Here is an 11,251-nt window from a genome sequence, read left to right on the forward strand (position 1 = left end):
GGCCATATCCTTTAACTAACCGCGCTCTGTATGTTTGATTTCAGAGCTCGATCGGAAAAGATATATTATGCGTTTTCCTCTGGACAATAAAAAAAAACATAATGTGGACAGAAATAACTCTACTTTACTTGACAACAGCAGTAAATGAACAGCTTAGAAACTTAGTTCAGAAGCAAATATTTTTGAAAAAAAAAGGCTGGGATGCGACCCACACTGATAAGTTCCCATGCGTGCCCACCTGTGGATTTTTGTTAAACCTTAACAAAATATTAAGAACAATATTTAATGGGAAATACAAACATTTTAGGTCTATATTTGTATTGTTTCTATAGGCTTTTGGGTTTTGTAAAAAAAAGTTGTCCATTGAATTTTTAAAAAAAAAAATAAACGAACATTTGCAACAATATTTTGCGAATGAGAAGATTATCTTAAGTTAACAAAAAAATGTTCCATAATATTAAATAACTGGAGTCAATATTATTAAATATATTCGAATCGAACATTAGACGAATAATTGGTGGATTTTTTTTTTAAATTTTAATAAATGTCAATAGCAATATTTTTTATAAGATTAAAATCAATATCTTCAATGTTTGATAAGATTTCAGCAACTCCAAATTTTTCCAAAAAAACATATTTTTTTTGTGATTTTGCTATGATAAGCCAACATTTTGTTTACATTTTTGGGGTTCTTAAAATTGTCAGGCAGACTTAAAGCCGCAATGAATTGTCTTGGATCAACCTTTTTGTTATCAGGGCCGTAGCGTGCCTTGTCAGGCCTCGTATTGAAAAATTGTTTGGGGACCCAAAGGAAGGGAAAAATATTTCTCACAAACCATCACAATTATCTATCTGGTAATTTTTCCAAAATTGGTATAAACAAATCAAGTTAAATATACACTATACTTGCCTTTTTTTTAGAAAAAAATGTTTTATTAAGTTATTTATAACAGATGATATCTTTAATTTTTCTTTTAAAGTGTCTGCCTCTATGGCGTCCATGCCCCAACGTAGTGCTTATTTAATTTATGATCTGTGTTAATTTTGAAAAACATCTTCCAGCAGTTGCGGCTGCAACTGGAAGGGTCAAGAATAAAAAGCACGTTGCTACACTTCGGGAAAACTGGTTGCAAGACTATTGAATTTTTTCAGCAATATTCTTAATGGAAAGATAAATTTTAGTTTCAGACTATAAACATATTTTTAGAGACTTAAGTTGGTTATAAGGATTAACTAAAATGTCCTTACTATATTAAGCCCGGACGCGTTTAATATTTCTTAGTTTGAAGAAGAAAGAGTCTCCGGTTGTAATATTCCAAACATACTACTTAGATCGCAAAGGCTATGAAATCTTTATTAAGAAGGAGAAATTAATATATCAAAACAGCAATAGTATATACAAGGGTGGATACCGACTTTTAATCTAACATAAAGATGAGTTTTTGAGCACCGCTTAAAAAAAATTAATTAATATAATTTGTAACTTAACCTTACATATTTTATGGGAAAACTTCAGTTATTAGATTATTTTAGTACACTTTTGTCCAGCAAGATATGTTCTAACTATTTGATATGGACGATTTTCTACAGATGAATGCATTTGAAGATCCCAACAGTTTTCTAAATATGCCTTAATATAATAGTTTTTATGCATGCGTCATATGATATTCTACAGAAATTGTGAGAAAGTGAGAATATGAAAACTTAATCCTAAAAAAGAGTCTAGCATGCGATCCACATTGATAACTTTGAATCTTGTCGGTCGATTAAGACTTTACCAAAATATTCAAAACAATATTTTTTGTAAGATAAATAATTTTAAGAATCTATCTTTCCTTGCTCTACTAATACTTGATTCAAAAACCATTTCTGATGAGTATTTTGGTTGTGTTTTTTAAACAATTAACTGAAAACTACCCACAATACTTTGAGTATTATAAAATAGTTTGATTTGAAAATCTGTTTTGCTTAAGAGATCTTTAGTAGAAAAATAATAATTTTTACCAATTTAAGCAGCATTTCTTGAAAAATTGTAATTTATATAAACAATTACGGATTGGATTTTTCTAAGTGGAATCTCTTACGTGAACAACAAAATTTTGTTCAGAGTAAAGTCAACCATTATTAATTTACGAGACATCGAAAATCGAATATCAATTTTTACCAATTTTAAGTATTATACAATTTAATTTAAGTAACTAGCGTTATTGTTTTGTGAGAAGTTTTGGATAAACAAACATTTTTTTTGGGAGTCCTTTATGCATCTTTATGTGTTATTATCTGTATTACAAAATTTATTTTAAGTTGTGTCTCTACTGCTTCTTGAGATATGGACGACAAAAAAAGCTTCCAGAACGTACGGAAGTACGAACGTTCTTGAAGTCTACTTATGTCAAAATGACAATTAACCACGTGTTTTCATTCAAATGAAAGCTTAACTTTATTACTCTATGATTTTCTGCACAATTCCATTTAATATTTTGATACAAAGGATTTCTTGTGCAGTGGGGTCTTTTGGCATGGGCCCGGTGGGCCAGGCCCCTTAATTATTCGGCCCCAAATCCACCAACTCAAAAGGAATGAATCTATACAAGAATTATATAGAAAACAAAATAAGGTAAGTAGGTAGACACTTAGACAGTAACAGAAAAACAGGTTTTATTTTACTCCCCGTTCCGTTGAAATTCTTCTCCTCAACTTCTTAAACCTCGGATGTCTCCTAACGAAACCATTGGGTCACCTAACAATGGAAATTATTTGGGATGCCTGGAACTTTTAGGTGAATCTGATTCATTCATCGCAGATCATTTAAACAAATGTGGGAACTCAGAATAGGGACACACTTCCTATTTATCAGCAACAATTTCATTGATATAATGGGAAGGCCTAATGAAAATTTTAGAATTAGGTCGGAAAAATATTTGTCCCTAAGTGTTGACAGTACAAACGACCTTTCTAATATCGACCAGTTGGCTTTTGTAATTCGGGATGTTAAAAGTTGTGTTCCCATCTTGTGTTCAAGAGCAAATGTATATCTGAATATTTGGCTGACACAAACTTGACATTTCTGGAAAATCATGATATTTCAATAGAGGATTGTAGAGGACAAAGCTATGATAATGCGTCTAATATGTCGAAAAAATATTCTGGTTTGCAAATTGCAAGCAAGATTAAAGGAAGAGTGCGAATTTGCTGACTTTGTGCCTTGTACAGCATATTCTCTTAACTTAGTAGGCCTTCATGCTGCTGGTTGTGTGCAGGAGGCTACAAGTTTCTTTCAAGTGGTTAAAAAAATATACAACTTTACGCAGTTAACGCGCTTCATCATGGTTTTAAGCCAATTACTGAAGCCTTGACATCTATCTATAGAGATTCAGAGCAAGCTCCTGACACAAAAAGCAAAGCGTCAAGCCTGTCTAAAAAAATGGCAAAACTGGAGTTCCTCATTTTAACTTCAAAAAGAAACAATAACGATTGACGTTGCTGCCAGTTTGCTCTGTTAACTATGTTCTTTTATAAATGATCCAAGGGAGAATTATAAATTTGAAGCGTGTGCCAAAATTCAGAATCCGGATGCTAATTATAAAGACTAACTGCAACGAAAAATAGTACGAAGTTTACGTGCCACATATTTTGATGGTCTGCACCATCCCTCCAGCTAATTGGGAAAGAAAAGTTTAAAATATCAATTTTTCCAATTATTGACACTATTACTTTAAAAATACGATCCAATTGCTATCAAAAGATTAATGCATGGTTTTGCTAGTTTTATTGATTGCAATATTTGACTCCAGTGGATTTGCAAAATTCTTTTGAACAGTTTTCAAAAAAATACCATAGAGATATTAATGCAGAAGTGAAGAACTTGAGGTAGAATGCCTGCAGTGCAGTATTCAAAAGAATTCAATAAAGAGGTAAATGAAGATTTTTTTACAATATAAAAATTGTACAGTCTAATTCCAGTGGATGAAATTGGGAACACATTTCATAATGCAGAAACTGTCCGTAGAATTATTTTATCTTTAACGCTTTCAAACTTGAGTGAAGAGCATTCATTTTCGAAATTGAGCTGGATAAAAAATGAACTTCGAAGCACAGTGCTACAAGGTAGTTAGTAGACTAAACAGCTTGTCAATTTAATAAATTGAAAATGAATTACTGGAGGAAATTGAATTTGATGGCTTAATTCATGATTTTGCAACTGACAAAGTCAGAAAAGTATGAAAACAAATATAAAGAAATAAACTTACCTAATTTAAAAAAAAATATAAAAACTTTAGAAATCAACCAAAAAAACAATACAAATTATCAAAAATCAACTATACGGAAGAATGTTCAACTTTTGAAGGTAAATTAAACAAAATTATAAAAGTATAGAAAAATATCTGTTTTATGTTTTTTTTAAATCTATTTAAAAAGTAAACATATTAAAAAAAACCCAAATTAATTCTAAAATGATTTTTTTTACCTAAAGAATAAAAAAAAATATATTATGCCTACTTTCTTTGTCCCCCAAATCCTATTGGGTTCAGGGCCTCCAAAAGTCTAAAGATGCCCCTGTCCTTGTGGAGTTAGAAAAGAAATAAGTAATATTTCTTTACAATACCAAATACAAATCTTAATGTATTAGTAGCTGTATGTTTTTTGAACTGTAAGTAGTAAGATTACTGAAGTAAAGTTCCAAGTTTGAATTGTATGACACTTGAAAAAAAGACTAGTTGCCTTTGTCAAAACTTACGTTCAAAGAAGGCAGTTGACTGCAAATTAAATCCCTTATGTTGCCTGAACCTGCCCAATAACTTCCTATAGGAAATAAATTAATGTCTGCTACGACGAAAAGTGACATATTTTTTTAATTTTGTTAGTGAAATGTCAGAATTTAAAGTCATAAATAGCTACGGCGTGCTACAAATATAGCAAAAACAAAATCTTTAGAACTCGGTTCCATTCGAATTTATTTATTTTAGAACTTTGTTGAGAAATTGTTCGTAAAAATACGGAAACCTCTGAGCTCTTACAAATATAAATTTCTCAATTGAAATCCAACCACCTTAGCTCATATCAAACAGTTCGTATTTGCATAGCAATTTTGTATAAATTTAAAAACATTAATTATTAATTTTGTTGCATAAAAACAAGTATTGGTTGATTCATTAATTAAATTTCAGTAAGAAACTTAAATCAAGAAAAATTATTGTTCATGGTGCTAAATACCAAATGTGTAAAAACAAACAAAATAAAAGAACATCATTTGTTGGCCGTTTCGAGAATGGTTTGAGTTCAGCTAGCCTACTGCCACACAACTGAACCAACAATATTATCATATTCAGCCATACATATCTGCCTGCACATATCCCTACGTCTATTGCTATACCTGACTCCTTTTGATGTACATATGTATATTTTGGTCATGTGCAGCACGAATTCCTTAATCGGGATTTTTATAGTCAACATTACATCATTTTACGCCCGAAAAATTGGCTTTATTTTTTTTAAATAGTTTTGAAAAACTCTTTTTAAAAATATTAAATAATTAAATTATAATACATAAACAAAAACCACGATGTCGTGTTTTAATTTTATTATCATGAAGGCAAGTACCTATAAGTATTAGGAAACACACAAAAATTTAGACAACATTTATTTTCACATATTATATTCATTGTTCAAAGGTTAATGGCGCAGATGTCAGCAATTTACCATACGAAGATGCAGTTCAATTATTTTTAAACGCCGAAGAACCAATTATCGTAGAAGTCCGCAGAAAATGCCTGAGCGAAAACAATAAATTGAGCTTCTTCAACTATGATGATGATTCTCCGTACAAATCGCCAACTTTGGCCGTAATAGCGTCCTCATCATCGGCGTCCACATCAAATTCTCCATTGCTCCCCCATTTTCGAAAGGATAATATTGATGCTGTACCTTTATCACCAAATAAACAAAAGCCAGCTTTTGCATCGGTTTCGTGTCAAACTGATTTAAGTACTTTTGATGATGAATTCAATGAAGTTATATTCATGAATGATGATGATTCGAAGAGTGGAGTATTTTATCGGAGAAAATCTAAACCAACAACAATAATGGATGTCATGGCAGACAATGTTGATGATTATCTAAAGACCGAATTCGATTTTGAGGTGTGTAGAGAGACATTTCGGTTTTGTAGTTTACTGGTGTTAATATATTATTTTATTTTCAAGGAAATCACTTTAAAAAAATCAAGAAGTGCTGAAAATCTTGGATTTACCATTAGTTACAGCACCGATGATTTCTTGGCATCTAATTCTGGTTCAGATGAAAATGACGACGATGGTGGATGCATCAAGGAGGACATAAAATTAAAATACGACAAGGACAAGGAGTACAATTTGTTAAATGAAAAATGTGCTCCCAGGTTTAAGATTTATGTAAGTGACATTGTGCCGAATAGTTTAGCAGATCAAGATGGACGATTACGTCAGGGCGATCGAATACTTCAAGTAAGTTGCCTAATTTCATACAGAAGATATTATATGAGTTTCCGTAGGAATAGTTCTAGTTCTAGTTCTAGTTCTAGTTCTAGTTCTAGTTCTAGTTCTAGTTCTAGTTCTAGTTCTAGTTCTAGTTCTAGTTCTAGTTCTAGTTCTAGTGTTAGTCTAGTTCTAGTCCTCAACGGATTGTCACATAATTTATTGCTTAATGTACATAACTTAGAAAATCACACAATTAAATTTTATTTAGTCTTAGAAATTTCGGATGTTCTTGGTTAGCTTTTAAATTAAGAAACAATATCAAACAATTTAACAGCTTTAACTTCATCATCAGTCTCATTTTGTATTTTAAAGAAATATTTTGTATTCCTTTTCCAAATTGACAAAAGAAACCCTTTTACACAAAAGATTAAATGAGTCAACCAAGTAAATAAATCAGCCCGGCTTCAAACGAATTTGAAATTTGATACGTTTTCAGACTCAGACAGAAACAAACATAAACACACTTTTACTGTCAGAAATTTATTCTGATCTGTCAATATGATTAAGAAAATGGTCAAGAATCTTAGAAACATAAACGAGCCAATTATCTGACCTAGTGTGAATATGTTTTTTGTACATTTAATACATAGTACCCGTGGCACGGTGGTTAGTGCGTTGGACTGTCATACAAGAGGTCTTGGGTTCGATCCCTGCCTGTGCCACCTAATGTCTTATTCACGGATACTGCGAGGAATTGAAAAATTCTCCAAGAGTAATTCTTGTCTTGAAAAGTGCTTTCTCAAATTGGCAGTTCGGATTTGGCATATAAACTGTAGGTCCCCTCCATCCCTGCAATTACTCACACACAGGAATGGTTGAGAGTTGTAAGTCACTAGGCCCTGGTTCTCTACGGACTGTTGCGCCACCTAATTTATTTATTTATAATACATATACCATTAGTGTATTTGCCTCTATAGGTAGATCAAAGCTGCCAGCTGCCAAAAAATTGGCTGAAAAGTTAGTAAAAAAAATGTCCCTTACTATCAATTCAAGTCAACTTATTACTTATTACTTATGACAATTGATCATGTTTTTTTTTCATTCAACCGAAACAACGAATTAAGTTAAGGCTATTTCGTATTCATTTGTGCAATCTATTGTTTACGTTTATCACTATAGGATCTCACAACTATTGTAAATAGCATTCATTTGTTTTTAAAAAATCTCGAACTCTCCCATATGTAATTTTGTGCCAGTTGAATCAATTTTAAGACAAATTTAAAGTTTTACGTTACTTGCACCTACCTCATGGAGTCTTGTCCTGTTCATGGGGGTCACCGCAGCCCATCCTAGCCCAACCAATAGCCACTCAATAAATCCCTTAGGATTCATCAAACTATATAGGCTGATACCGAAATTGACATCGGAAACAAAAACAAGAATAATTTAACAATGGCGTTCAAAGCTAACGAAGATTATGGTGGTTCTAGGAATTTTGTGTTGGCCTTGCGTTTTATCTTTTTTTCGTAGCGCATGGAACACGATTGGAATTTTTTTTTGCTTTGTCATTGTTAACGAGTGTGGTACAGCTGTCAAATACCCATATAAAAATTCTTAAAATTATATATTATTATTATTGCAAAGGGTTAAATCTGGCGAAATATTCAGATCTGAAGATTTGATGAAAATAAATCAATTTATTTTGCCCCATAAAATGACCAAACGGAAAATTTGTTGTTTGACATACCCATATAAAAAAGTAATTGATTTATTTTACCAGTGGAAAGCCTAAAGTATGTAGATTATGATAGCATTGTATAAATTTGCGCCTTATATTATATATATATATATGATCGATTAATTAATTATGTATTAATGTATTTGTATTTTTTTGTTGATAGATTAATGGACAAAATGTACTCGAGAAAATTGATCCCGATAGTTTATTGACTGAGAATAAATATTCAGTAAAAATTTTGGTTAGTCGATATGCTTTTGCTGGTGTAAGTCAAAAAACGTACTTCATGATCACAGCACAGTTATTAAGTTTTGTTTTCGTTCTTTTTTGGCAGGATGATGATTTTCTTGACTCAGCTGTATATTGTGATGATAAAGAATGCCAATTAGATAAACTCGTATCATCAAATGAATACGAATGCGAACAAAACAGCTTTTCCTCGTCGGCAAAATCATCATGGATGATACCATCAAAGCATGGTCAAGCGCTTCCCCACTCATCAGCAACTTTCACCGGTAAAACTAGCTCCGTCAATACTTGCAACACAGCATGTCAAATTTTACCATCTATTGCAACAGAAAATGTTTGCGACATTTTCAGTCATTCTAACATTAAAGACCAACTGGAAACTGTTAGTAAGGAAATTACCTTGCTGAATTCGCAAATTTCAGTAATGAAACAATTGCAAACAGAAACTTCGATGTCTTCGGATAAACACCATCAGCAGCAGCAGCAAATGTCATCGTCATCTTGTTCGCCAAAAAAAGTCAAAAAGAAAACCCTTAAGAATTATAATAACTATCCAACTGAATGCAAAGCTTCAATGCCCCGAGAACCTACTGTCAAGGGTTCACCAGATGCTGTGGAACACATATATGAAACCATCCTAGAGGATGGAGAATCAGATGTTTATTATTGCTCACCTTTTGAGGGCATTAATGAGCGGCGTGTTGAAGAATGGCTCAAATCTATAGGATGCCCGAATTCAAATATTCACTGCAGTATTAAGGAAAGAGGTCGAACAGAAATTGAACCAATAAGTGTTCGTTTGCAGAAGCACAACGAACCCATTTTGGACGATTACGATAATAGTTCAAGTGCTTATAACACTGGTGGATCATGTAGCAGCGCATTCTTAGCATTTGAAACGTAATATTAATTAATTTGTCTATTGCTTTCAAATATTCAAACAAATAAAATTCTTTTAGTAGCAAACCCAGCACAGGTTCACAGAACGATTGTCAGAATTATCGGGCTTTGGTAACAAAATGTAAGAAAACATATACATATACTTAAAAATTTTGTTATGGTTAAACAAATCTGATTTGTCTGTTAGAATCGCTTTTATATTTATTTAAAAAATATAATAATAATTTTTTCAGCTTTTAGTAAAACACAATCAAATCAATTTAGCAGTGTTTGTCGAAAACCCGATTTCGCAATTAATAATAAATGTCAAACTGATGCAGGTCGAACCAAAAAACCGTCCACCGTTATTTCCGATGACAACCCATCGAAAAACACCGATTCTAAGGCTACTGCTGCTTCTGTTGCTGCTGCCGATAGTGATGGACATTCAACATTAGTGGCTAGATCAAGTGTTTACAGAATGTGTCAATCAAAAGCCATAGAAGAATACAAAGAAAAGGTATATAAGATGGTTTTTGTTTTTAAAATTCTTATTCTTCTACATAAATTTCAGGATAAGTCCGAAATGGTTTGGAAAGTAAAACGACGTCCCGATGGTTCTAGATACATTGTTCGTCGAGTTATCAAGAAACACTCAATAACAGAAAATACTGAAAATTCAGCCATTCATCAAGAGTCAGCTTCTGCAATTGACATAGATTATAAAAGACAGTTATATAGAGTAAAAGAGCGTAGTCGAACTCGACATCATAAGGCCCCCACAATCCCGTCCAAGGAAAAACCTCATTCTCAGCACTGGTTAGTGTAGATTAACATTAAGGTAGATAGGCATACCTATCTACAGAAACGAATACACGTTGCAGCAACCCCTTTAAATTGCACCAATAACTTTTTTGTTTAGTAATTGAAACCGTTGCGTCGAAACGACAAAAAGACTGATATTATATAAAATATAATTATTATAATAATTAATAACACTGCCTTCTACCGATTCTTATGTTAATTATCAAATCAACATTATCTTAAGAGTAAACTAATGGACAGTAAAATTCTTAATTAATTTATTTTATATTTAATTATTCTGAATATAAATAAAATAAATCTGTGATATATTTTTGAATTAACATTTGTTTACCAATCTCTCCATCATCAGTTTTTATATTAAAGGGAGAATTTCCGAATTTTATTTCAGCTCACAGTCTTTGCATTGAGAACTATAAAATGCGTTAATCCATTTTAGTAAGGATTGATGTTTGTGGACGCTTGTGATGACCTCCCTATACAACGATACAGTGGGCTACAGCAATGTGCACATAAGAATGTGAGAATGATGTCATGTTCTTATAAAGAATCTACAAAAAGTTAAAACAGGAAAACCTATGTGATGAAAAAATATTTCAGAACAGTCCAGTGACACTCAGCTGTCTTAAAAATGACCTATACAAACAAATCTGTGATGACCAGATAGGTTAATAGTTTTATTCGAAAATGCAAAAGAAGCTTCATTACGATGGACTTATAACAAAATAAGCCATTCTTTAATTCGTTTTTTTTTAGAATCAATTTAAAGACCAGAGACGACGCCTTCTTCTTACAATAACAGATTTACCACCAAAAGGCCTTGCAATGTTTCATTCAATCTAAGAGCCTCAGAAAAGGAAAAAAGAAACTGGCCTCACCAAAGCGTTTGACAAAATTCCTCATAATCATATAGTCTTTAAATTTCCCTCGTTAGATTTTAAACACCTTTACATGAAATGGCTTACTTTTTACCTTCAGAATCGTAAATATTATGTCCGATTTACATCTGCTCTTATTCTGGCCAGTTTTCTTTCATATCCTTACAATTGACGTCATTTAACCCTGTCAAATATCCCTTTACGCAGACGATACGATTTTTTTTCAAAAT

General features: G+C 32.2%; 1 protein-coding gene across 4 annotated transcripts; it reads left to right on the forward strand.

Annotated features, from left to right (window-relative positions):
• Positions 1-4,773: 4,773 nt before the first annotated feature.
• LOC129953378 (slo-interacting protein 1-like) lies at positions 4,774-10,440 on the forward strand. 4 transcript variants are annotated; one of them, XM_056066526.1, is made up of 8 exons: positions 4,774-5,593; positions 5,673-6,140; positions 6,204-6,482; positions 8,357-8,458; positions 8,528-9,342; positions 9,405-9,463; positions 9,576-9,841; positions 9,896-10,440. In XM_056066526.1, exons 1-8 carry the CDS (start codon positions 5,564-5,566, stop codon positions 10,148-10,150), a joined length of 2,274 nt encoding a protein of 757 aa, XP_055922501.1. In that variant the 5' UTR covers positions 4,774-5,563; the 3' UTR covers positions 10,151-10,440. The 4 variants fall into 4 exon arrangements, with proteins under 4 accessions (XP_055922501.1, XP_055922504.1, XP_055922502.1 ...); XM_056066529.1 differs by having other exon boundaries at positions 9,663-9,841; XM_056066527.1 differs by having other exon boundaries at positions 4,775-5,593; positions 9,402-9,463; positions 9,663-9,841.
• Positions 10,441-11,251: the final 811 nt, after the last annotated feature.

The sequence above is a fragment of the Eupeodes corollae genome, chromosome X, assembly GCF_945859685.1.
Source record: "Eupeodes corollae chromosome X, idEupCoro1.1, whole genome shotgun sequence".
NCBI lineage: Eukaryota > Metazoa > Arthropoda > Insecta > Diptera > Syrphidae > Eupeodes > Eupeodes corollae.

Coding starts and splice junctions, on each gene's coding strand:
- LOC129953378 (XM_056066525.1), top strand. CDS start 5,564: ATGTCGTGTTTTAATTTTATTATCATGAAG. Junction 9,343..9,401: donor GCATTCTTAGCATTTGAAAC/GTAATATTAATT, acceptor AAATTCTTTTAG/TAGCAAACCCAGCACAGGTT. Junction 9,464..9,575: donor TCGGGCTTTGGTAACAAAAT/GTAAGAAAACAT, acceptor TAATTTTTTCAG/CTTTTAGTAAAACACAATCA.